Source organism: Typopeltis vanoorti, chromosome 18 (genome assembly GCF_054136105.1).
Source record: "Typopeltis vanoorti isolate ZY-2024b chromosome 18, IOZ_Tvanoo_1.0, whole genome shotgun sequence".
Taxonomy (NCBI): Eukaryota; Metazoa; Arthropoda; class Arachnida; order Uropygi; family Thelyphonidae; genus Typopeltis; species Typopeltis vanoorti.
Window position 1 is genome coordinate 2,444,871 of NC_143566.1, and position 27,744 is coordinate 2,472,614.

At 35.8% G+C, this 27,744-nt stretch overlaps 1 protein-coding gene across 1 annotated transcript in view; it reads left to right on the top strand.

The window, feature by feature from the left end:
• The window catches only part of ACC (acetyl-CoA carboxylase), a 1,393,224-nt gene that overhangs the window by 144,132 nt on the left and 1,221,348 nt on the right, over nt 1-27,744 (top strand). The window contains exon 10 of the mRNA XM_090408519.1: nt 14,420-14,530. Within this exon, the coding sequence (XP_090264645.1) occupies nt 14,420-14,530 (111 nt within the window). The remainder of the gene's footprint in view (nt 1-14,419; nt 14,531-27,744) is intronic.

The following is a 27,744-nucleotide window of genomic DNA, read 5'->3' on the forward strand; positions in this document are numbered from 1 at the left end:
CCACCCTCCATACAAAGAAACCACTGCTCACCCTCTTGCTCACATCTTATTTTTGTAACTTCCAGGGATGGTCCCTTGTCATCACTCCTTCCTCCTGTTCCACCAAGCAATAGAACTCCTCATTGTCAACCCTGTAGCTACATCTCAATAGTTTAAAAGTTTCAGTCATATCACCTCTCCTTGTTCTATCTACCAAACTCTGCAGTCCACATTCCTTTGGCTTCATAACTTTGTGCAGTCCTTAGACTCCCTTTGTTATCTGTCTCTGCAACCTTTCCACAGTTAATTTATTTCCTTCAAATCCTGGGGACCAAATTTCCGAACAATATTCCAGGTGTGGTCTGATCAGGACTTTATACAATGGAATGACGACACTTTTATCTCTGCAGGTCAGCATCCTTCTCAGTATTGCAGCCATCCTCTGGGTTACCTTTGTCACCTTTGCAATATGTTCCCTGAATTTCAGGTTTCTAACAATAATCACCCTAATATCCCTTACCTCCCCTACTTTCTCCAGTAGTACAGCTCCTGCAACAGAGAATGCAGCCTCCCATCAATGTATCCCAAACTTCAAGACTGTACATTTAGCTGAATTGAACTGATCTCCCATTCATTTGCCCATCTCTCCAGTTTATTCAAATCCTCTTGCAGGGCTACTACATCCATACTATTACTAATAACCCTTTCCAGCTGCACTTCATCTGCAAACATCTGAATATCCCCTTGCAATTCATTGACAATGTCATTGATATAAAGGTTAAACAATAGAGGTCCATGTACTTGGTCCCTGTGGGACCTCCACTCGCAACCTTCTGCCTGCTTGATATTGCTCTCCCATATACACAACTCTGTGATACCTATCAGATAGCCAATCCTGAATCCTTCTAAATCCATGTGTTGCAACCTAAATATCAGCTTATCATGTGGTACCTTGTCAAATTCATTTGTAAAATCCAAAAGAAATAGCAGAATATACCTTTCCTTCATCAGCTGCTCTTTTTTACTTTATTATAGAAGGCACTCATATTACTAAAGCAAGAATGCCCCTTAACAAATCCGTGTTGACTCTCTCACAGATAATATTACCTCATCTACCCAATGCTGTACATGATTCCTCACTAATTTCTCCAAGATCATAACTACTGATGAAACACAAACTGATCTATAGTTTGACTCTTCCAATCTTCTACAACCATTATGCAATGGCACTATCTTATCCTCCTACCACACCTTGGGTACCTTTCCCTTGGCCAGACTTTCACATTGTAAAGTCAGGTCAAGGGAGCTATCAGTTCTTTAGCACATTCTCTCAAAACCCATGGTGAAATTCCATCCAGTCCCACTGCTTTATTGACATCCAGAGTACTCAGTATTTGAAACACGCTCTTGCACTTCTAAACCTCGAACCTGCCCTATCCCCCTAGTATTAAAACCTACTTCTCCAGGATGAAATACCCCAATAGTGTTCAATGAACAACTCCACTATGTCGTTGATATGGACTACTTAAAATCCATAAACAGAATGTGCCATTATGCCCAATTGTAGATGACCCTGATTCATCCACATACAAATTAGCCAAATATTTACCTAAGTGCTTTCCTAATATAGGGGCAACACCCCTTCACACATATAAAAAACTCAACCTACTTTAAAATCTGTGTAGAAAACCTCGTATTTAATAGACTGACATTATGGTTAGTTTTGATGTCATCTCTCTGTTCACCATGTCCCACTTCAAGCTTAATTTCTTCCCAGTATTTCAGCCTTGTTTAAGTTTACTATGAACTCTGGCTATTTCATTTGGCAAAGAAAATTCAACAAGCAAATAGAGGGGCCAGTTTTGGGCTGTTTCCTTTTTTCTCCTTACTAATTTATTCATAGAATCATTTGAAGAGAATGCTCTATCCTCCACAAACATTTAGAGACTCACATTATCTCACTGTTTGGTTATGGTTTCTTGAATGACGTGTTCTGTATTTGGCCACATGGAATGCATACTCTCAACATATTTTTAACCAGTTGTAGCTATTGCCTTCTTAGTCAATGGCTATAATTCCCACAATATTCAAAAAAATATTAAAATGGAGTAGAGATTACACCAGAGAGATCATCATTCCATAAATCTAAGGCACATCTGAAAAACCAACTAAAATCCTAAAAGAATGCTTCCAACTACTTGCAGATCATATAAAAAATTAGCATCGCTTATTTGTCCCACCAAAGACCAGCCACAGTGCTTATCGTAAGGTGTAAACTATCCTACTATGACCAGACAGGCAGGACAGCCAGCATCAGAAATGAACAAAAGGACTATATCCACCTCCAATACTACAGCCACTCAGGACTTGCTGACCATGCTTTGTATGCCTGCCATAGGATATGATGGAAGAAGGCCACTCTGCTGCATTACATTACAAAAATATGAAAAACTTTTCCTCGAATCTACTTCTGCCTTAAGAAACCATCCAAACCTCACCACATTTGATTGCTTTGACTGCCCCAAATTTGGGAAACTCTCATCATTTGTGCTTCAACTCAACAGCCAAAAACTTCCACTTTATCCTACTTCGGGGGGTTAGGTTCTGTTTTGGACTTTAGGCTTACTCTCAGTTGTGACATGCTTCAGCCTCATTACTTGGCGTAGTTCCTACATGCACATATCATATTTGGTTTCCTGATGATGCCAATTTGACTTTGCCAAAATATTTAAAATATTAATTATATTTATTTTAATTAATATATTAATCTATGTTATAATTTGCTTAAAAAATATAGTTACGGATAGCCAATGTACGAGCCCTACAACCAGCCAGAAATATAGTCGCGCTCAGACTGCCAGTCTTGGTTGTGCCAGAGCCTGATTTAGGGGTATAAATCTTCTAATGCCTGAATACCACGATATATTTGCAGTATCAGTAGAGCAAATCAGAAAAGAGAAAAGAAAAAATGAATAGGTTTTCACTCCTGAAACATCAGAAATAATTCCCATCAAACCCTTGCTAGTAGAAAAATAACAGTTCATTATTTTTCTAACTAGTGTGGTTTAAGTATTATTTTTTTTTTATGTAAGAATTGTTGAAATAGTGATGGGGAAAAATGAGTAATGATATTAGTTAATACTTTTGAAAAAGTTTGATATTGTGATTTTGAATTATATCCTGATTTATTTTCTGATTTCATTAATCATAGTTTAAGAGAACATGCAGGTTTTATCAAACTGAAATGCTGAAAATCTTTATCTGCAATTATAACTTAGTGTGAAAGAAATATATATATATACAGAATATATATATATATATATATATATATATATATATACACAGAATTCTCAAAACAAAAGAAAAAATAAAATAAAATTGCTACTATCATTTTGAAGTTTCAGAACAGACTATGAAAAAAAAATTGATAGATTTTTGCAAACAGTTTTTGTCCAAAGTTTATTCATGTGCCTTCCTTATTGTTGAACACAGACATGCAGTGTATTTGTATTCATATTCTCATAAGATGCAGTGTCTCCCCCACCCCCCTCTCTTCACTAGGGTAGGTACAATCATGACTGGAAAAAAAGTCATGACTTTAAAAAAATTTTCAACCAGGTACTTAATGTGTCCTGTCACATATATAAAAGTTTTTGAAATTGATTTTTGTGTCATGGAAAACATCAAAAATGTCTTTACCACAAGTTCCACTTTCTCTTTGTACACACAACATAGAGAACCTAACCTAACCTTTTTCATGATGAAAATTTCTGAATAATGCTGATATTGACAATTTTAATGTCAATCTGAAGGTGGGCAAAGCAGATGGAGGACAAAACAGTCCAAAGAGAAACAGTCTGGAAGTTAGGTCAGACTTATGGAAGTCTGACCTAACCAACCAAATTAACTCTACCCATGCACTTAGCATTAATACCCATATACTTAGCATTAATAATTATTCCTACAGTCTATTTTGTGTGCATCCTTTGAATGAAGATAATAGAAATAAACTTTTAAAGATGCTAATGCCCTTCCTCATACATATGCTGTAAATATGCGCAACAGTGAGTGATTAATGAGAGTTAAATTTAACTTGTAAAATTCAAGTTAAATTTTGCAGAATGTTACGTAAGTCTGGACTGCCTGAGTTTTTTGTTTCCCTCCCAATAGTAACCCTAACATGAGATAATTTATTTCCTACATGTTTTATTGCATACAATGTATATATTACAAGTAACTTCCAAGTACTGATTAACATTTATATTTTTGTATCAATATTCCTATTTACATTTATATTTTTACATCTATTTGTATGTATTCTGACATTTAAATTCATATTTATATTTTTATATATACATGTATTTAAACAATGCAAAAGCCCCATTCTCTAAGATGAAAAGCATTTTAACAGGAAACCACAATACAATTGAAAAAAAAAATTAATAAAGACATTGATATGGAGCATCACACTGTATGGATGTGAAACCTGGATTCTAGGCGGAGAAGACGTAAGAAGATTGGAGGCTTTTGAAGTGTGATGCTGGTGCCGCATGAACAAAATAAAATGGACAGAAAAAAAAAATCAAACAAACAAGTCCTGAGAGAGAGATAAGTGAAACAAGAAATCTAATTAGATCAATCAAAATTAGTAGGGATAGGTGGTATAGACATATACTTCGGCATGATGGACTTGTGAAAAGAATAAACTGAAGGCAAAATAGAGGGGAAAAGAATAAGAGGCAGATCAGGGGAAAGCTTGTTGACCAAGTCAAAGAAAGCACTTGTCTGAGGAGTTACCAGGAGATTAAGAAGAAGGCCAATGGTAGAGCGGAATGGAGGAAATTGATGCTGAGCTACCAGTTCCAAGACTGATGCAACTGATGATGATACTTGTATTTACACTATATAATTTGCACAATATCAGTAATTTATGTTACTTCCTTTTAAGGTTATGAGATGAGAAATCAAGTTCTGCTGGGTGATGGTGCATCTGGAGTAGCAGGACATGAGAGATCAGATCAGCTGGCTAAGAAAGTGACCATAAACCAATAGCTAGAAATAAATTACCAAAAGTATGAGATGAGAAATCAAGTTCTGCTGGGTGATGGTGCATCTGGAGTAGCAGGACATGAAAGAGCAGATCAGCTGGCTAAAGAAGTGACCATAAACCAATAGCTAGAAATAAATTACCAAAAGTATTCAAAATCTGTTGGATGAAGAATGGAAAATATCAAAAAACAATCAACAACAAAATAATTCTTGCCAAGTATCAGAAGCAGACTGGCTGAAAAAGCATGCCATCACTCCAGGTTTAACCACACTACTAACAGTACATGGAAAATTAAGACACTACCTACACAGATTCCATATCCTGGAATCCCCATCATGCATTTGTTGCCCACAACTTCAATAGACTGTGTTAATCACATACTTTACAACTATCAGCTACTAGACTTCATCTGGATGCCCCTAATACAACATGTCATCATGGAGACAAGTGGTCAATGTCAAAATAGAGATTTATCCAAAAGTATTGTTCAGAATTAATTAAGTTTAATAAGATCAACTTTCAGTTATTGTAAAGTAACATAAATTACTCATATTTGTAAATTTAGGGACACAAAAACACGTGTGTTGAACAGATTATTTTATTAATTACTAATAAAATAAAACTTGACGTTTCGACCCCTGTATCGAGGTCATCATCGGAAGAATACAAGTGTATAAGGAACCAAGCTACATGCTCATGTCCTGTATACCGGTAAACTAAATCTACGTAGTTAATTGATCCTTTTCCCTAGCCTGACCTCTAGGGATAAAAAAATAAAAATTAAAATTAAAAAAAAAAAAAAAAAAAAAAAAAAATAATATATAAAAAAAATAAATGCAACTACAATTAACTGCTAAAGTCCTCATGTATTAATATTCTTCTGAATAGTTCTGATTGTTATAATATGATTTCTTTCAGTTGCTATTGAATGTTACAAACACTTCACCAGGTTGTCTTCTTGTAGTGGGATTTTTCTATGGCTAGTTTAGGTTGTTATAGATGGGACCCTCCACATTCTTCAAATGGTTAGGCCATCATTTTTGTTGAGATTTGGGTTGTGTTTGAGCATTTCACATGACTCTTTAAATTTTCTCTCAAACCAGGTTTTAGTGCGGTGTAGGGACTTGGTATTTTTCCAATCAATTCTGTGGTATGGTTGGAGTGCATGGTCAGAAAGGCCGGTTTTATCAATATGGAGGTATTTAATGTGTCGTTTGTGTTCGTCTTGTCTGATTGGGATAGTTCGCCCTGTTACCCCCCTATGTATGGTATGTTACATGTGCACTGTATTTTGTATACCCCTGGGTGGGCTAGGTGTGGAAGAGGATCTTTAGAAGAACTGAGTAGGTGTCTTAATTTATTTGGGGGTTTAAAAGTGGTTTTAATGTTGTATTTGCGAAGTGTTCTGTGTATTTTTTCAGAAATGCCTCTAACATAAGGAATGGCAATAGCATTCTTGAAATCTTTTATTGTTCTTACTGGTATCTTTATGGAGGATCTTGTGAATAGTTTTTTTACTGTATCCATTTTTGATAAATGTTTGGTTGATGATCTTCTATTCCTGATTTAGAGCCTGTTCATTAGAACAAATAGTTAGGGCTCTGTGTTTAAGGTTGCTCATGACACCTAGTTTTTGTGTTAGGTGGTGGTAAGAATTTTTGTGTATATATTGGCCTGAATGTGTAGGTTTGCAGTAAACTGAGAAGGAGAGACAGCCAGAGGGAAGACATGTGACAAGTGTGTCTAGGAAAGGAAGAGAGTTGTTTTTTTCCATTTCAATGGTGAATTGGATATGTTTGTGTTGTTTGTTTAGGTGGCTAAGGAATGTGTTTAGAGCTTCATGGCCGTGGGGACAAATGGTGAAAATATCGTCGAAGTATCTGAGCCAAATTTTGGGCTTTAGACATGCTGTCTCTAGAGCACATTGCTCAGTCTTCCATATAAAAATTAGCTATTGGGGGAGAAAGTGGTGAGCCCATGGCTGTACCTTCTTTTTGAAGGTAAAAATTGTTTTGCCACAAGAGATATCCGGGGCAGAGTACGTGGGCAAAAAGGGCTGTGATGTCATTTGGAAATATGTTCTGTAGGAGCAAGATCGTGTCATTGATTGGGACATTGGTGAAAAGGGAAGTTATGTCAGAGCTGACTAATAAATCTTGGTCGTTGAGCGTAATGTTTTTAATTTTATTAATGAAATGTTGTGTATTTTTTATGTAGGAAGGGGACTGACCTACCAATTCATTGAGTGTGGCAGCTAATTTTTTGGCTAAGTGATAATTTGGGCTGTCAATTCCCTCAACAATTGGACGAAGCGGTGTGCCTGGTTTGTGTGTTTTTGGCAGGCCATAAATTCTGGGCGCACAGGTATACTGAGGTATTAATTTTTTTGTTGTTTCTTTGGGCCATGTGTGGACGGATTTGATTAATTCAGTTGTTTTCTTTTTGTTATGTTTTGTGGGGTTGTAGTTTACCATTTGGTAGGTGTTGTGGTCCGATATTAAATGGTTCATTTTTTCAATGTATGTTGTACAGTCTAAAAGGACAGTGGCATTGGCTTTATCTGCTTTCGTGATTATAATGTCTTGGTTATTTTTTAAGGATTTAAGGGCTAGATTTTCGGTTTTGTTTAAGTTGGTGCTTAGTTTTTTGTTTGAATTTAGTATACACGATGTTTCCATTCGTATTTTATCAGCAAAAATGGTGGGGAGGGATCTTAAATCTCTCTTGATATGATACACGATATCAAGTTTGTTTACTGACCTCGGAGCAGTGGCGTAGTTCAAACCTTTCTTTAGCGGCGAGAGTTCACCTTGGGTGAGATTGTAGTTTGATTAGTTTATAACCAAGCAGTGGTCTGATGGTGGTTGGTTGCTCCTAACATTTTGTGGGCGATTGGCTGCTCCTTATGATGTCGGTTTGTGATTGGCTGTTCCTTTCGTAATGGCATCTTGATGGTCTTGTGCTTTTCTGTTGTTGTAAGGCTTGAAATTTCATTACTAATTTTTCTTTGTTTTTCAGTAATGAGTGCTTGGCCGAGTTGTCAGTGATCCTGTCTAGAATCTCCCAAATTTCTGGAATTACGTAGTCGGATAGCTCAAATTTGAGCTATCCGAAGCACTCATTACTGAAAAAAAAAGAAAAATTAGTAATGAAATTTCAAGCCCTACAACAACAGAAAAGCACAAGACCATCAAGATGCCATTACGAAAGGAACAGCCAATCACAAACCGACATCATAAGGAGCAGCCAATCGCCCACAAACAATGTTAGGAGCAACCAACCACCATCAGACCACTGATTGGTCATCAACCAATCAAACCACAATCTCACCCAAGGTGAACTCTCGCTGCTAAAGAAAGGTTTGAACTACGCCACTGCTCCGAGGTCAGTAAACAAACTTGATATCGTGTATCATATCAAGAGGGGTTTAAGATCCCTCCCCACCATTTTTGCTGATAAAATACGAATGGAAACATCGTGTATACTAAATTCAAACAAAAAACTAAGCACCAACTTAAACAAAACCGAAAATCTAGCCCTTAAATCCTTAAAAAATAACCAAGACATTATAATCACGAAAGCAGATAAGCCAATGCCACTGTCCTTTTAGACTGTACAACATACATTGAAAAAATGAACCATTTAATATCGGACCACAACACCTACCAAATGGTAAACTACAACCCCACAAAACATAACAAAAAGAAAACAACTGAATTAATCAAATCCGTCCACACATGGCCCAAAGAAACAACAAAAAAATTAATACCTCAGTATACCCGTGCACCCAGAATTTATCGCCTGCCAAAAATACACAAACCAGGCACACCACTTCGTCCAATTGTTGAAGGAATTGACAGCCCAAATTATCACTTAGCCAAAAAATTAGCTGCCACACTCAATGAATTGGTAGGTCAGTCCCCTTCCTACATAAAAAAATACACAACATTTCATTAATAAAATTAATAATATTACACTCAACGACCAAGATTTATTAGTCAGCTCTGACATAACTTCCCTTTTCACCAGTGTCCCAATCAATGACATGATCTTGCTCCTAGAACATATTTCCACACGACATCACAGCCCTCTTTGCCCACGTACTCCACTCCGGATATTTCTTGTGGCAAAACAATTTTTACCTTCAAAAAGAAGGTACAGCCATGGGCTCACCACTTTCCCCCCCCAATAGCTAACTTTTATATGGAAAACTTTGAGCAATGTGCTGTAGAGACAGCATGTCTAAAGCCCAAAATTTGGCTCAGATACTTCGACGATATTTTCGCCATTTGTCCCCACGGCCATGAAGCTCTAAACACATTCCTTAGCCACCTAAACAAACAACACAAACATTTCCAATTCACCATTGAAATGGAAAAAAACAACTCTCTTCCTTTCCTAGACACATTTGTCACATGTCTTCCCTCTGGCTGTCTCTCCTTCTCAGTTTACCGCAAACCTACACATACAGGCCAATACATACACAAAAATTCTTACCACCACCCAACACAAAAACTAGGTGTCATAAGCACCCTTAAACACAGAGCCCTAACTATTTGTTCTAATGAACAGGCTCTAAATCAGGAATAGAAGATCATCAACCAAACATTTATCAAAAATGGATACAGTAAAAAAACTATTCACAAGATCCTCCATAAAGATACCAGTAAGAACAATAAAAGATTTCAAGAATGCTATTGCCATTCCTTATGTTAGAGGCATTTCTGAAAAAATACACAGAACACTTCGCAAATACAACATTAAAACCACTTTTAAACCCCCAAATAAATTAAGACACCTACTCAGTTCTTCTAAAGATCCTCTTCCACACCTAGCCCACCCAGGGGTATACAAAATACAGTGCACATGTAACATACCATACATAGGGGGGTAACAGGGCGAACTATCCCAATCAGACAAGACGAACACAAACGACACATTAAATACCTCCATATTGATAAAACCGGCCTTTCTGACCATGCACTCCAACCATACCACAGAATTGATTGGAAAAATACCAAGTCCCTACACCGCACTAAAACCTGGTTTGAGAGAAAATTTAAAGAGTCATGTGAAATGCTCAAACACAACCCAAATCTCAACAAAAATGATGGCCTAACCATTTGAAGAATGTGGAGGGACCCATCTATAACAACCTAAACTAGTCATAGAAAAATCCCACTACAAGAAGACAACCTGGTGAAGTGTTTGTAACATTCAATAGCAACTGAAAGAAATCATATTATAACAATCAGAACTATCCAGAAGAATATTAATACATGAGGACTTTAGCAGTTTATTGTAGTTGCATTTATTTTTTTTATATATTATTTTTTATTTATTTATTTTTTAATTTATTCTATTTATTTTTTTTTTTTTTAAATTTACATTTTTATTTTTTATCACTAGAGGTCAGGCTAGGGAAAAGGATTAATTAGCTACGTAGATTTAGTTTACCGGTATACAGGGCATGAGCATGTAGCTTGGTTCCTTATACACTTGTATTCTTCCGATGATGACCTCGATACAGGGGTCGAAACATCAAGTTTTATTTTATTAGTAATTAATAAAATAATCTGTTCAACACATGTGTTTTTGTGTCCCTAAATTTACAAATATGAGTAATTTATGTTACTTTACAATAACTGAAAGTTGATCTTATTGGTAAACTTGATTCTGAACAATACTTTTGGATAAATCTCTGTTTTGACACTGTCCACTTGTCATCCATGATGACATGTTGTATTAGGGGCATCCAGATGAAGTCTAGTAGCTGATAGTTGTAAAGTATGTGATTAACACAGTCTATCGAAGTTGTGGGCAACAAATGCATGATGGGGATTCCAGGATATGGAATCTGTGTAGGTAGTGTCTTAATTTTCCATATGCTGTTAGTAGTGTGGTTAAACCTGGAGTGATGGCATGCTTTTTCAGCCAGTCTGCTTCTGATACTTGGCAAGAATTATTTTGTTGTTGATTGTTTTTTGATATTTTCCATTCTTCATCCAACAGATTTTGAATACTTTTGGTAATTTATTTCTAGCTATTGGTTTATGGTCACTTCTTTAGCCAGTTGATCTGCTCTCTCATGTCCTGCTACTCCAGATGCACCATCACCCAGCAGAACTTGATTTCTCATCCCTTAAGAGTCAGATTCCAAACCAGATTTCTTGTCTGTTCTGTTAATGCTTATGGTTTTTCTGGTTTTTTTCTGCCATCTATAGTTCTTCTACTGTCAATATAAATTGTAGCTGTCTTTTGATGAGAAGTATTAAATTCTAATTTCCAGAGATATGTAAGTGAATGAACTATAGCAAATTGTTCTGCTTGGTTGTTGGAACAGAGAGGATGCCGTCTAGAGCAGTGTTCTTGTATAATGGACTGTCTGTAATATACAACCAACATTCTCTTCGGTTTTGCTTCTGTCAGTGTATATATGAAAATCGCCACTTTTAGAGATGTCCTTACGTTTTCTTTGCTGGGCTAGCCCACCTACTCTAGTGAAGTGGATGTTTGTAGCAAATCAGATCAATGTTGGAATTTCTATTATACCTTCTGGAAATCACTTCATATATAAAAGAAAATTCTTGCATTTTCAGGCAGATTGGTGTTAGACTAGTAATAGTGCAATCTGCCTTGAAAGATGTTGTCCTGTATCCTTTAATTATTTGTGTGATTATAAGGTGTTGAACTATGTTTAGCTTTTGTTGTTTTTTTTGATTTTAGTGCATGTTTCCAGGCAGGTGCAGCATAATACTCATATATCAGTGGTAGTATAGTTCTGGTATATATTGTTTCCAATGGTCGTTGCCCTAATTCCACATTATCCTTGCCGACTTACCTAGAAGCTTTCTTCAGCAACATATGAGATGTGCTTGTTGAAGATAAATATTTTATCTATTGTTACTCCTAGGTATTTTAGCTCACTTACTACCTTGAGAACCTCCCCGTTTAGGAAGTCCACTATAGGTTGTTTTGATTTTTTACGTGAAATGCGGAGCATTTTAGACGGTGCTATTGAAGATAATTTTCTTCTCATGTGCCAACTCTGCAATTTTAAACAGTTCTTCATTGGTCATTTCCTCTAACTGTAAGTTGTCGCATCCCCGAATCATTATCATCACATCATTGAAGAAAGCTATGACTTTTGTTTCAGTAATGAAAAGAAGTCTTAATAAAGAGTCATACTGGGTGTTTCAGAAACCTGGTCCATAGCAGGAGCCTTGCAAACAGCCTTCTTTGACATCTTTCTGTCTTCTACTCTGTCTTTAAAATATTTTTTTGTACGGTAGAGTAGGTTTTTGGAGACATTTGAAACTTCTTAATTGATTAATTATGGCTGGCCACTTCGATGCTGGCCATGCAGCATCGAATGCTCCTTGTACGTCAAGGGAGATCAGTAGTACATCTTTTTTTTTTTTTTTTGCCGTAGACTGTCTTCTATGAACTCTTTAACCTCCATAATTGCCTGTACTGTGCTTGATTGAGGTCTAAATGCATATTGATTGCTGCTTAATATGTCTCTTCAGTAGATAAAGTGTATTATTCGGTTTATTGGATGTTTTTCTAGTACCTTACCAGCAACATTTATGATACTGATTGGACTGTATTTGCTAAATTCATCAGATGTTTCTTTTCCTGGTTTGATTTTGGGTATAATTTTAGAGCATTTTCATAATAAAGGAAATCATCCTGTTTTTTAGGTATTTATTATAAACTGTTGTTAAATTCGGGGAATTTGACAAACACTCTTAGGAGTATATCGTTAGTTATTCTGTTCTCGCCAGGAGTTTTTCTTGGATCCATTGATCTTAATATTAACTAGATTTCATTAGTTGTAAATAAATTGTCATTAGGAGTGCTTGTTTGTTTCCATTCTTCATCTGTAAGTTTTGTGGATTTCTTTATCTGTTGATTCGTCATCATCAGGAATAAACTTGTTTATCATAATAGCTGGAGTTTCTGCTAAAGTTTTAGTATAGGAGTCATCTGTTTTCTTAATAGTTGATAATATAGGCGTTGTCTTATTCTTGCTTTATATTTATATAAAGCAAGAACAATTTATATAGACAATTCTAAGGATAAGGTTGGAACAATATAGAATTTTTAACGTGATTTTGTTTTTGTATTTGTAAATTTGGACTGATAGCTGTGTTTGGCTTTATAGTAGAACTGTCTTCTACTCTGTCTTAAATTTTGATTATTGTGTGTTATTTGATATAGTTGTCTGAGTGCATTTACATGTTTTCTTAGGACTGTTAGTTTGTCTTTCCACCAAGATACTGATTTTCTTCCATCGATGTTTCTTAGTTGTTCTGAGTGTTTGGTCACTGGAATTTTTCAGACCTGATGAAAGCACAGAAGTAGGGGAAGTCTATATTGATTGTGCTGATGCCTAGATGGCTAGGTTCTTGTCTAAGCTGAGCTGTTGTTCACATTAAAGTGATGCTCTGAGATGAGGCATAATTCTCTTTTTAATGCTTTTACGAATATGTCTAGATTGGTTTTGTTGGTGAAGTACTTGATGTTAATGCAATGGTTTGTCTTGTGTATTCTGTTTACATTTTTTTGTTACTGATAATTTTTTTTAGGTCACCTACTAGCATCTAAATATTATCTGGTTAGTTTAAATATCAACACATATTTAAATGTTTATGGGAAGTAATTAAATAAATTAGAATGCATGATCTAATCTAATCCTGTGGCTTCCTCTTTAAGTGGGTTGCAGCTGATGAACAGTCCTCTTCCATGCCTCTCTATCTCTTGCTTCTGTAAGATTCTTGCCCATCCAATCTTTGATGTTGTCTTTCCATTGCAGTCAGGGTCTTCTCTTCCCCTCTTTTTTTTAGAATGCATGATATATGTTTAATATTTGAAAAAAAAAAAAAAAAAACCAGATGGTATGTCTATCCTTCAAAATGTTTTTAAGAGGATGTCAGACTTAACTACTTAACAGAAATAAGTTTAGTAGCTATTATTACTCTCATTATATCTATATCACTACTCTAATATTAACTGTAGCAATATTGTTCATGCCTGGTGCTAATGCTTTTGGAATATTTTTGTAACTGACATGTTTAATTTATGTGAGAAATTTATTTTGATGAATGGAACTAAATAGGTCTGATTGTGATCTAATTACTAGGATGAGTTCTGACATGCATTTGTAAATGGATGACAAAAATGAAACAGAATAACCTTTTCTTTTTTACATGAATTAAAAAAAAAAAAAGATTTTGGTTCAAAACCCACTTTTATGTTATTTCAATCTTACTTTCTTTCCAGTACTTTCAATTTCACTCTTATTACTCTTGATCACTCTTGATGTGATGTCATAAATCTTAAAGGAGAACCATAAGTAATAAACATATTAAAATTTATTCAATATAGGTTGCTCAACTAATTGGATTTCCTGTAATGATAAAGGCTTCAGAAGGTGGTGGAGGAAAAGGTATTAGAAAGTCTGAAGGAGTTGATGACTTTGCTAGTCAGTTTCGACAAGTAAGTAGTTGGATGTAGTTTTTAATAATGTGAATGCTACCCATGAAAGCTTTATAAACCTGTAGTATTATTAATATTGTACGTGAGCTAAGAGCTAGATTATTTGGAACACTGCTCTGCGGAACAAACGAACTTCTTCAATGCTCTGATAAGCAGGAGGTACATGATATTCATCTGCCTTCTAAAGACATTCATAAACATCCATGCATACATTTTGAACCTACAGCCTGCTGATTGGGAAGCAGATGTGTGGTCCACTTGGGAATAATTCTGGCATTATATACATTGCCAGATTAATTAGGTGAAATAGCAAACACAGTTACTCCCATTTCCTGGTTATAGAATAACTCATATTCTGTAATCAGATTAGTATAATTAAATAACTAAATGAGATTATAGGAACTCATTTGTATATATTATTAAGAGTGCCAAAATCTGTGTGTCATTAATTAAAACTAATAGCTTCTTTAGGAATTTAAAAACTAGAGAAATATGCAGTGCAAGTTCTGGAAATTGCTAATTATTCTTAACAAAATGTGAGTGAACTCCCATATTTTTCACTTAGTTGTTATTTATATGTGTCCTCATACTTTTCTCTTTAAATAGTGTAATTAATGATAAAAGTTTGTTTCAATTATTAACCATTTCACATCCATTCGCATTAAAATACCATGTCAGCCCACATAGGAGTGAGCAGTTAGAGGCCTTATAAAAATACTTGCCATGACACCATGCCATCTGAATGCGGTGTTGATTGTTAACAGCAGCATCTTTACTTTGCGAAGTATTTTTTTTTTTTTTTTTAAGCAAACATATATGAGGGGGTACCCAAAAATAACTAGAATTATTTTTAAAAATTTTTTCATTAAAGTTCATCATCATCAAATTCTTGCCATGTACCCTCAAAGGTTGTACAGGATATGATAGTACTACATGAAAAATTTACATCATTACTAACTTCCTATCTACAATTTTCCTCCAAATCAGTCTGTTACTTGTCAAGGCTCCAACATTACCAGATCTTATATTTCTATCGTCGGCACTTTGTACCGTATCAATCCACCTATATCTTGGTCTTCCTCTGGGTTGTTTTCCTGCAAACTTGGCAGAGAACACTTGTATTGCTAATCTTTCCTCACCCATTCTGTTTAAGTGACCATACCAATTGAGATTAGCTCTCTAACGCAGTCTTGGATGCTGACAATGTCAAGTTCTTTCCTAAAATTCTCGTTTTTAATATGATATTGCCATTCATGCCATCTGTTCACGCCTCTAATCTTTCTCAGGACTCTCATATCTGCAGTCTCTAGTCTTTGGTCAAGTGTTTTACTTCTGACCCAGCTCTCAGATCCATAAGTTAAAACTGGTTTGAACACTGTCTTGTATACAGCTAATTTAGTGTTCCGACTAATTTCTCTCTTATTCCATATGAATTTATTCAATTGACTTCCTACCATACCAGCTTTGTTGATTCTGTTGTCTATTTCCATATTCAATTTACCATCTTCACTAAAAATCGTCCCTAAGTATCTGATTTGTTTTGTTTGTTCCACAGGTTCTCCATTCACAACACAGTTGCCATTTTCAATGATTCTGCCTATTTTCATTGTCTTTGTCTTTTTATTGCTGACCTTCATATCATATCTATTACAACAGTTATTCAATTTAGTCAGAGAATCTTGCAGACTTGTAGTGGATTTATTTGGAAGTATAACATCGTCTGCATAAAGTAAAGAGCTGACATTAACATCTCCAATTTTTATGTTATGTTTAATACCACTTTCCTTCATAATGTAATCGATATAGATAATGTACATCCTTGTCTGACACCAGATTTAACATTAAACCACCTTCCTGTACTTCCTTCAATTCTAACTGCTGACTTACAACTCAAACAAAGACTAATTATTGCGTGATATAATACCCCATTGACACAATACAACTGTAGCGTTTTGAATAGCTTCTCTCTTAGCACCTTGTCATATGCCTTTTCGAGATCTTCAAAAGTTAAATACAGAACTTTGTTATATTCCCATGATTTCTCAACTATTTTTCTTAAAGTGAAGATCTGATCATGACAGCCCCTGTTTTACCTGAATCCAGCTTGTTTTTCACCAAGCTTTTCTTCCACAATTCTTCTCAACCGTTTCTGAAGTATACTTGCATATATCTTACCAGGAACACTCACTAGGGACCCTCTGTAATTCTCACATTCAGTTTTATTTTATATATGAGTACTATGAGAGCTCTACTCCAATCATTGGGATTTCGTCCTTCTGTCCAGGCATTCTGAACTATGCAGTGCAGCCACTGTAAGACTTTTATACTACCATACTTCAGCATTTCTGGTCAAATATCATCTACTCCTGCTGCCTTTCTACATTTCAAGCCTTTGATGGCTTTTTCTACTTCAAGTATGGATATATGTTCCTGACTGCATGCTTGGTCAGTGTTTTTTTATCACTGTGCTGTTATCACTGCTTGTTTCATTTAGCAAGTTTTCAAAGTAATTATTCCATACTTCAAGGATATCTTTTTCTCCCATTTTCATGTCACCTTTATCATCTCTAATTCCTTTTACAGTACTCTTTCCTCCATTCCTAAGTTTCTTCAACAACCTCCAGAATATTTTGCCCCCTTCTTGATATTTATTTTCTATGTTCTTGCCAAAGTCCTCCATGACTTTTGTTTATAATTTTTGTTTATTAAAGTTTATAATATTATATTCTAGTTTCCTTCAATGTGTACTCTCCATGTGAGTCAATGCACTTGTCCCAATGTTGTTTTCACTGCTGGATTCTTTCACATCAATGAATCACTACCCTTTAATGGTTTTCTTTATTCTTAAGAATAAAAAAAAAAGTCACATATTGAGAGATTGGGCATTAACACATTCACATTTTTTTTTTTCCCATAAGGGTGGTGCAAAGACTGATGTATCCAACTATCGACCAATTAGTATCTCAGGAGTGGTGTGAAGATTTTGGAAAAATTGGTTAGGGCTTGTATTTAGAGATGTGTTGACAGTGAATCTCTACTTTACAATGAGCAACATGGGTTTACTAAGGGAAGATCATGTTTTAGCAACTTGCTCACATTCTATAACAATGTTACTATTGAACTAGACAAGGGGTATGGATACACCATGATACTTTTGGATTTTGCTAAGGCTTTTGACAGAATATAGTATGGTAGATTGTTGCATAAATTGGAGAATATGGGTTTGGATTATAGAATATTAGCATGGATAAGAAGTTGGCTGACTGACAGATATCAAAAAGTGGTATGCAGAGGATGCGAGTCTGCAAGATTTAAGATAACCAGTAGTGTTCCACAAGGATCAGTACTTGGTCCACTGTTATTCAATCTATACCTTAATGATATTGGGAAGGATTTGACAAGTGACATACAGCTATTTGCTGATGATGCAAAGATAGGTAGGTAGGGTAATCAGGAATGCTGCTGATATGCAGTACTTGCAGAATGATTTGAATAGGCTGGAATTGTGGGCATGGGAAAATGGATGTCAGTTCAATGTCAGTAAATGTAAAGTCATGCACTTTGGTGTGAATAGATATCCAGTGTTGTATTATACTGGTGGGATTATGCTTGAAGAAACTGATGAGGCTAGGGATCTTGGAGTGTTAGTATATAGGAAGTTGAAGTTCAGGGGCCATGTGGCAAAGGTTGCAAATACCACTCAAAAGCTAATTACAATGCTGAAATGAATGTTCACATGTAAAGATAAGGATATTATTTTGCCTCTTTACAAGGCCTTGATAAGACCTCACTTGGACTATTGTGTGCAAATCTGCCCTTTGTAAAAGAAGGTTTAACGGCAAAAGAAATTCATTTGAAGTTCATAAAAGTTTATGGGCCCTCTTCTCCTTCATTTTCGACAATTAAGAAATGGGCTGCCAAGTTTAAACACGGCCGTACCAGCCTTGAAGATGATCCACGTGAAGGACATCAAAAAAGTGGACAACACCAAAAATCATTGATCAGTGCACAATATGGTATTGAATGACAGCAGTCAAAGTGCATGAAATTGATGACTCTATAGGCATTTCAAAAGAACATGTAGGATACATTTTGCATGAACAATTGCAATGAAAAAGCTTTGTGCAAGATGGGTGCTGCTTAGATCAAAAACGCACTCGCATGAAAATCTCTGAACAATGGTTGGAGCATTTTAACAAGAATAAAACTGATTTTGTGCATCGATTTATTACTATGAATGAGACGTGGATTCGCCATTATACACTAGAATCCAAACAGCAGTCAAAACAATGGACAAAAGCCTGTTGTTCAGCATCAAAGAAGACAAAGTCGGTTCAATCAGCAGGAAAGGTCATGGCATCGGTGCTTTGGGATGCTAAAAGCATTATGTTTATTAATTATCTTCAAATTGGTAAAACAATAACTGGGGAATATTATTCCAATCTTTTAACCAGACTAGACGAAAAAAATTCGTGAGAAAAGACCCAGTTTGCAGAAGAAAAAAAACATCTTTCATTAGGACAATGCCCACGAAGGTGTTTTGGCAATGGGAATATTAAGGGATCTGCACTATGAATTGTCGGAACATCCACCCCAGATTTGGCTCCCCTCTGACTTCTGGTCAGCGTTTTTCTTTGAATCAAGAGGCAATTGCAGCTGTAGAGGGGTATTTTGCTGATCTTACTGAGAACCACTATAGAGATGAGATAATGGCGCTGGATCATCACTGGAATAAATACATTAGTCTTAAGGGAGATTACGTTGAAAAATAAAAATAATTTTGAAATTATAAATTCGTCTTTTCATTGTTAAGCCGAGAACTTTTCAGACCACCCTCGTAAATGCTTGGTTAATTGTTTATACTAGCCTGACCTCTGGTAAAAAATAAATAAATATATATATATACACATACATAAATACTCAATTTTTAAGTATAAATACATCAATACTTAATTTACATATTTTTTTCACTTTATATTTTTTCTGCTGAAAATATATATAAAATATAAATAAAATAATTTTTATATATATAAGTTTAATAATATACATATGATTAAAAAAATTACTGAGGGGCTACATCAAACACATCTCGAACAACCTTTTTCTCTTAAGGTTATCATGTTTCGAGATTCTGCCATCCATGTTCTGAATGCTCCATTGGTTATAGATGGGTCCTCCAGATTCTTGGAATCACTAATCAATCACCTGCCTTATAATACTTTTGATATTGATATTCCTGCATGTCTGTTTATCTTCCAAATCGAAACCACATGGTCACTCTCTCTCTCTCCAACTGAGGGCAGAGATGCCATCTCGGTTACAATCAGATCTTCTGATGTTATGACCAAATCTAAAACTCTTGAATCTCATGTTACTTCTACTACATGTTGCCTAATATGTTTTTCCCTCAAGAATTCTTATTGAGACTAGGATGATGTTTTCATTCTAATTTCTGTTTTTCATGTTTCATCTCACAAGCTTCCTTGAGTTTTCATTTCAAATGAGGTTTAAAATAAAATTCAAGCCTTTTCACTTGATTCTGTGACATGTTTGAAGGGCATGGACTGATAGGCCTGTTTTACTATAGCGAAGGAATTTAATGTGGTATTTGTGTTCGTCTTTTCTTGTTTGAATGGCGTGTCCTGTTTTCCCTATGTAGGATAGATTGCAGGTGCACGGAATTTTGTAATAATAATAATAATTTTAAAAGAATTTCACTACTCATCGAAAAAGCACTCCCGATTGAACAAGCTGGCTTCATGCCAGGAAAACGTTGTGACTAGGTCGTGGCCCTGACAACACAGATTGAAGCAGGCTTCCAGAAGAAACTGAAATCTGGAGCCACTTTCATTGACCTAACATCAGCTTATGACACAGTCTGGATCAGGGGCCTCCTCCTAAAGCTAGGAAATATAAGGTGCAAAAAAAAAACAAAAAAACTTTCCAGTAATTAAAGACTTATTTTGTAAGCTAGCCAAATAATAGTTTAATATCCAATGTTTCACTGACTAATATCTGTCAGCATTTTCAAAGGAATACACTGGTAGGCGATAGAAAGTAACAAAAACTAGGAAACTAACCGACAATTCTAAAAATTATATAAAGTTATCACTGAACGTGAAACAGTGATGTGATACGCATGTCACAAGTACAATGTTTTATTTGTTGAGATATTTAATATCATTTTCATGAAAGTTCCTTTCTTTTTGGTTAAATGATCTGATTAGAGTTTTCCATATATCTGGTAAGATTAGGCCTTGATTCTTGATTCTTGATTCTTGAAGTTGCTACAGTCGCCTGTTGAACGGGCGACTCTAGCAGCTTCTTTGAAAGTTCTGGAATGGTAGTTCTCTTCTATGTAGGGCATATGACTCATATCCCATTCAATATTATGGTTGGTAGAGGCAAAGTGGGAAAAAAGGCCTGATATATCATGTCTGTTATTCTTAACATAGCCTATGTGTTCCTTCTTTCTTGTTTCAAAACTTCTTAATGTCTGTCCGATGTAATTGATACCACATGAACAGGGTATGCTATAAACTCCAGAGTATTTGTAGAAAGGATGGTTATCTTTCGCTGATCTTATAAACTTTTGTATGGTCTCAATAGGTTTGAAGGTTACTCTGATATTATAAGGTTTTAGAAGAAGAGCTAATTTTTGGGATATGGTACTAACAAATGTAATTGTTATAGAGCTGATGTATTGGGTTGCATCTTGTTGTCTTTGCTGTATGTCACTAAAGAGAATCTTGTTGATGATTCTTGTAGGGTAGCCATTTAGGGATAGATCTCTGGATATTTTAATAAATTCTTCTTGTAAGTCGCCAGGGTCTGTGGTACACTGTATATTTTTTCTTATTGCTCTTAATCTCACACTAGATTGGTTCAAATGAACAGCCACCCTCCTACCTGTCTCCTATTCTTTTTGGTTGCAATTCATCTGCTCTCATCAGCAGTACTCCTCCCTCATCCTGTCTTCTCTGTCTTTTCTGAAAATACTAAACCCTTCACTTTCTATCCTTGTAACTACATCATCTGCTGTTAGCCAAGCCTCACTAATGTGCCTATAACTTTTGGCAAGGTTGCACTAACCAATGCCAAAAACTCCTCCCTCTTGTTTCTGATTCTTCTGGCATTAGTATATAGAAATGGCAACATTCCTTTTTTCCCACCCACCCACCCACCTTTACTTTCTGAATTGACTACCCTATTCAATATTTTTGCTTGAGAGACTATATTCCTCACTTGGTCATCCTCACACTCACTCACTCACTTCAAGGGCCCTCACACAAACTCACTTGCTTCTACCCTAATTGCTTAGGCTTCCCTGAATTTGCATATTAGCATGCTTGGTAAACAAAGCTCTCCCCAGACACCTAAGACCAAAACCATTCATATGCAGTGCATCTGCATTGTACAAATCCTTCTTTCCGTCAAACAGAGACCACAGATCTACAAATTCTACATCATTCCTTTCTCACAATCTACACATAGACTCATTGGCTATCAATGCTGTCCTCACTTCACTTCTGTCATAGCTTGGTAGGAGACTTACAATCTTCACCGTCTCGCTCTTCAGTTTTGCTTCTTCTAACAACTTCTTTATATCCTCCCTCATAGAATACTTCTCACCCCTCAAATCATTGCTACCAATCAAGACAATCATTTCCTTCAATTTACCTTTTTGCATCCAGATGTCATGGCTAATATCATTAATTATTGAGTCTCCATACATAATTTTCTCCTTGACTTGTTTTTCTTGTTTGTTCAGTCCGTCTTTATTGTTCTTTCGGATCACCTGCTTCTTTCTTTTTTCATCCCTGCTTAACTCTTGCCACTTCTGCAGTTTTTCAATTTCATGCTTTGTCCTATACAGGATAACATTGAAGCATGCTATTTCTTTATTGATATCCATTTCCTTCTCCTCTATTTCAATGGCTGCAAGTTTGACGTTATTAACATTTTCCATCTTATGGTTGGTATTTGTTGTGTTCTCTTCACCTAACAGAACTCACTTTTAAAACACTTAATACATTCTCTCTCTCTCCAGTTTCAGTTTCCTTCCACATATTCTTTAATTTTCTCAACATGTACGTTTCGCATGCACTGCACTGAATAATATCTTGCAAATTCAGATCGCCCCACCACGTGGTCTTTGCTGCAATTGTTCGTTGCGTTGGTGCCATGCTGATAATATCACAATAAAAATCCCAATAAAAATGTTGTACTAGTTCTCTAAAAACACTAATGTACTATAATACTCTAATTTTCTGATGAAGAAACACAACAAAACAGATTAAAATCACTAATTTCACATGACTGCTAAATTACACGACAACTCGCAATATGAAACCAAAACCCAATATAGGCAAAAAATGAAATCACTGCCAAGTCCAACAGTAATTTTCAACAACTAATAATAATAAACAACTACGTTGCAATTTAACCAAAGTAGAAAAATTAGCCCTTAAATCTGTCAGAAATAAACAAGACCATTATTACCAAGGCAGTGCTACTGTTGTTCTTGATCATAGAATGTACATTCTACGATCCACTGAAAAAAATGAACCAATTGGTATCCAACCACAACACATACTAATTGGTTACCTACAAACTGCAAACAACAGAATTAATCAGGTCAGTGATCAATTGGCCAGAGGAAACAATTAAAACGCTGTTACTGCATTATGCCTGTGCGCCCAGAATTTATGGCCTGCCAAAAATACACAAAACAAACACACCACTATGACTGAGATTGGAAGGAATCAACAACCCCAGTTAACACTTTGTCAGGAATTTAGTGTCTACACTCAAGGAGTTGGTAGGTTAGGTTAGGTCTTTGGACAGACCTACCTGTCTGTCCAAAGTAAGATAATTTGCATGAGCATGGATTCTCATAAACACCAGGTAACATCAAGGGTGAGAGTTTGTCCTTAGGAGAAGGTAACAAGTTGTAAATTTGGAAGGTTTGTAAGTAGTGGCAAAATTGTATTTCTTCATAATTTTAGAAAGACGTTCTGTGAGATGCCTTTAACGTAAGGTATGGGAATCCTATGCACTTCTTCCTGTCTGGTTTGATGTATGCAGAAGTGACTGATGATTTTTTGAGTTGTTTTGGGATTATATCCATTTAGGATGGCTGTATTTTTGATAACTTCTAATTCCTGGTTTAAAGATTCTTCAGAGGAGCAGAATTTGTGTGCTCTGGAAACTAGTGATTTAATAATGCCAGATTTCTGAGATGGATGATGAGCAGAAGAATTGTGAATGTAGCGACCTGAGAATGTAGGCTTGCGAAAGATGGAAGTTGCGATGGAACCTTCTCCTAAGGACAAACTCTCACCCTTGATGTTACCTGGTGATTATGAGATTCCTTGCTCATGCAAATTATCTTACTTTGGACAGACAGGTAGGTCTGTTCAGAAACGCATCTCAGAACATCAAGACCACATTCGTCTTCTTAAACCGCAGAAATCTGGCCTCTCTCAACACGGAATTGAAAATCCAAACCATAGGGAAAAGGCTAAACTTTTACATAGATCTTTATTTAAACATGAACGTTTATACAAAGAAAGTTCTGAAGCCCTACTACACAGACCAAACCTAAACCGCAACGACGTTCTTACTATTCCTAAAGTATGGGAAATTATCATGCAAAACTGTGTTAAATAATTAACGTTTTTTTTTTTTTTTTTTTTGTCGTACTACTTTAGCACGTTATGCACGTTTTCATGAGATTCTATTGTAATCATGCGCCCTAACTGTATGTTATTCCTAATTTTTGTTTAAATACTGTACTGATGATGTCCTAAGATACTTAGGATGAAATATTTACAATTAAATAATTTTCACTGTGGTTTATACGTGTGTTTCTTTTAATGATGATCGCCCCACAGGTTTCGTTATTTAAAAAAGACATATGTTTGTTATGTTAAAAAAATATTGGGTATGAAAACAATAATCAAAAATAAAATAAAATTAATCAAGATAAGATACAAACTATTTAATACAGTTGAGCATAACAAGTTGCCAAATTTTAGGGATGGTAAGGCAGTCATTACGATTATGGTTTAGTCCATGAAGTAGGACTTTAGCATTTTCTTTGAATACATATTCTTTTTTATTATTATTATTATTATGTGACACCTCCAGGGAGTCCAAGGGACTCATCGAGGGAGGGCACCTACTCTGCAACTCTGTCTCCACCACACAATTCACAGACTACATCGAACCACAACTACCATCATCATCTACATCAATGCCACTACCACCTACCACTGGTATTTTCACAGACAATTGCAATCATCCATGTCCACAACAGGATTCGAATCTGCAGCCTTTTGGCTGGAGAGTTGATATGCTAACAACTTGACCAACCAATCTGGCCGGCCGTCTATTTGCTAGTTAGACAATAATCTATCCAGTTCCCATTTGATGAATGCATCCAGAAAGGAAGTTCTGCTTAATGATCTTTTTTCCAATATAAATTTAATTTGAGGATGTAAATCGCTTTTTTGTAGAAATGAATGGAATTCTAGCTCCGTGTGATTCCAAATTGCAAAAATGTCATTTCTGTATTATAGCCCAAATGTACTGTTTTGGATTGAGAATGAAGATTCTTTATTCCAGGTGATGTAGATAAAAGTTAGCTTTGTTAGGTGATAGTGATGAACCCATTGCAGTTCCTTCTGCTTGTTGATATAGCAGATCGAGTATTTAGGCTTAGGTGTTGGTTTACTTTGCATTTTAATGGAATAATTTACAGCACAAAGGGAAATAATAATAATAATTATTATTATTATTAGGTGACACCTTCAGGGTGTCAAAAGACTCATTGAGGGAGAGCAGCTACTCTACAACTCTGTGCCCACCACTCAGTCCATCAACTACAACAAACCACAATTACACCAACGCAATCTACTGCCCACCACCAATACTAGTATTTTCACAGACAATCGCAAACTTCCATGCCCATGCATGGATGTTTGTGATTCGACGGTCTGGTGAATTAAACAACAGGTTTAATCAAATTTAATATTTCATCTTGGTCACAGAGACATCATCAGGAATACAATGCTAAAATTTTAATAATACATACAAAAACACACAAGAAACAATAAGTGGAAGAAAGGAGGTAGAATAAATAAAGCCCTATGAGGGGTGTCTGCTATGAGTGCTATTGACTTAGCCTTAGATTTGGGCAGGAGGCCTAACAATTAAAGTTTCCCAAATTATTGGAAGTTTATGATTATTATTATTATTATTATGTGACACCTCCAGCGAGTCCAAAGACAGCAGACAGAAACCGGTTGTTCAGTGCCAAAGAAGACAAATTCGGTTCCATCAGCAGGAAAGGTTATGGCATCAGTGTTTTGGGATACTAAAGGAATTTTGTTTATTAATTATCTTGAAATATAAAATGATGGTACAACATGACAAAATTTCATGTCGGCTAGGGCGTCGCCCAGTTGAACAGGGCCCCCTTTGTTTTCGCCAGGGAACCAGGGCGCACAGCGAAAAGCCAGCTACTGGAACAAATTTGAAAACACACCCCAACTCAACATCTCCAGAGTTAAAGATCGGTACTATCAACATAAGAAGCCTGAATGGCAAAGAAATGGAGCTAGCGGAGGAATTAGATAAGTACCAGATCGACATGATAGGGGTGACTGAAACAAAAAAGACAAACACTGGTGAGATCTTTCTGAGCAATAAATACAAAATGTTATATTCAGGCAATGACAAACAAGGAAAAGAAGGAGTAGCCAAGTATTCAACACAAAATACGAGGCTCAAAGTCAAGTAGACTGATTTGGACAAATATCAGAATGGGGAACTGGACAATGAGACTTATTTGTGCCTATGGTCTCACAGAAGGTTCTACTAAGGTACAAGCGGAGGAATTTTTTGAGGCTTTAGAGAAAGTTACTGACACAATGAAAAAGGAAAAGTTGATCCTTGTTGGGGATCTAAATAGCAGAGTAGGAAGTGATTGTCAGACATACAAAAATGTTTTCGGAAAATTTGGAGAAAAGAGCAAAGTTAACAATAATGGCAAATACCTGTTGGATTTCTGCTCAGGACATGAACTGGTTATTACTAACACCATGTTCCAACATAAAAATGCGCACAAATTCACATGGAGAGAAGAGGCAAGGAATAAAAAAAGTTTCATTGACTATGTTATTGTTGATAGTGATGTTTTCTCCCTGGTGCAGGACACCAGAGTGTACAGAGGATTTGAAATTGAAAGTGATCACTATTTAGTCTTGAGCAGGATAAAATTGAATTTCATATTGAAAAGAATGACATATAAGAAAGTTTTAAAGCGAATAAAAGTTGAGCAGCTCTCAGATGTGAACTGTAGACTAAAATACACAAAGATTATAGAAGGAAAAATGCAAGAGTTTGAGAAACAGGAATCAAACCTTGGAGATTCAGTGGCAAGCCTTGAAGAAAACCCTGATTGATTCAGTCAGAGAGGCATGTGGTGAAGTTGTCTGCAAGGATAGAAAAATTAGAACTCCATGGTGGACACAGGAAGTTAAAGAGGCAATGAAGGAAAAGAAGAAAGCATATCAAAAGTTCCTGGCAAATAAGTCAGCTTGTGCTCTTAGAGAATACAGAGACAAATGTAAGAAAGATAAACAGCGTGTAAAACTAGCTAAACAAAAGTCATTGGATGACTTTGGCAAGAACATAGAAAATAAATATCAAGAAGGTGTTAAGATATTCTGGAGGTTGTTGAAGAAGCTTAGAAATGGAGAATGAGTGCTGTAAAAGGAGTTAGAGATGATAAAGGTGACATGAAAATGGGAGAAAAAGATATCCTTGAAGTATGGAATAATTACTTTGAAAACTTGCTAAATGAAACAAGCAGTGATGACAGCACAGTGATAAAAAAAAAACACTGACCAGGCATGCAGTCAGGAATACATATCCATACTTGAAGTAGAAAAAGCCATCAAAGGCTTGAAATGTGGAAAGGCAGCAGGAGTAGATGATATTCGACCAGAAATGCTGAAGTATGGTGATGTAAAAGTCTTACAGTGGCTGCACTGCATAGTTCAGAATGCCTGGACAGAGGGACGAATTCAGACGATTGGAGTATAGCTCTCATAGTACCCATATATAAAAAGGGAAATAAAACCGAATGTGAGAATTAGAGAAGTATATCCCTACTTAGTGTTCCTGATAAGATATATGCAAGTATA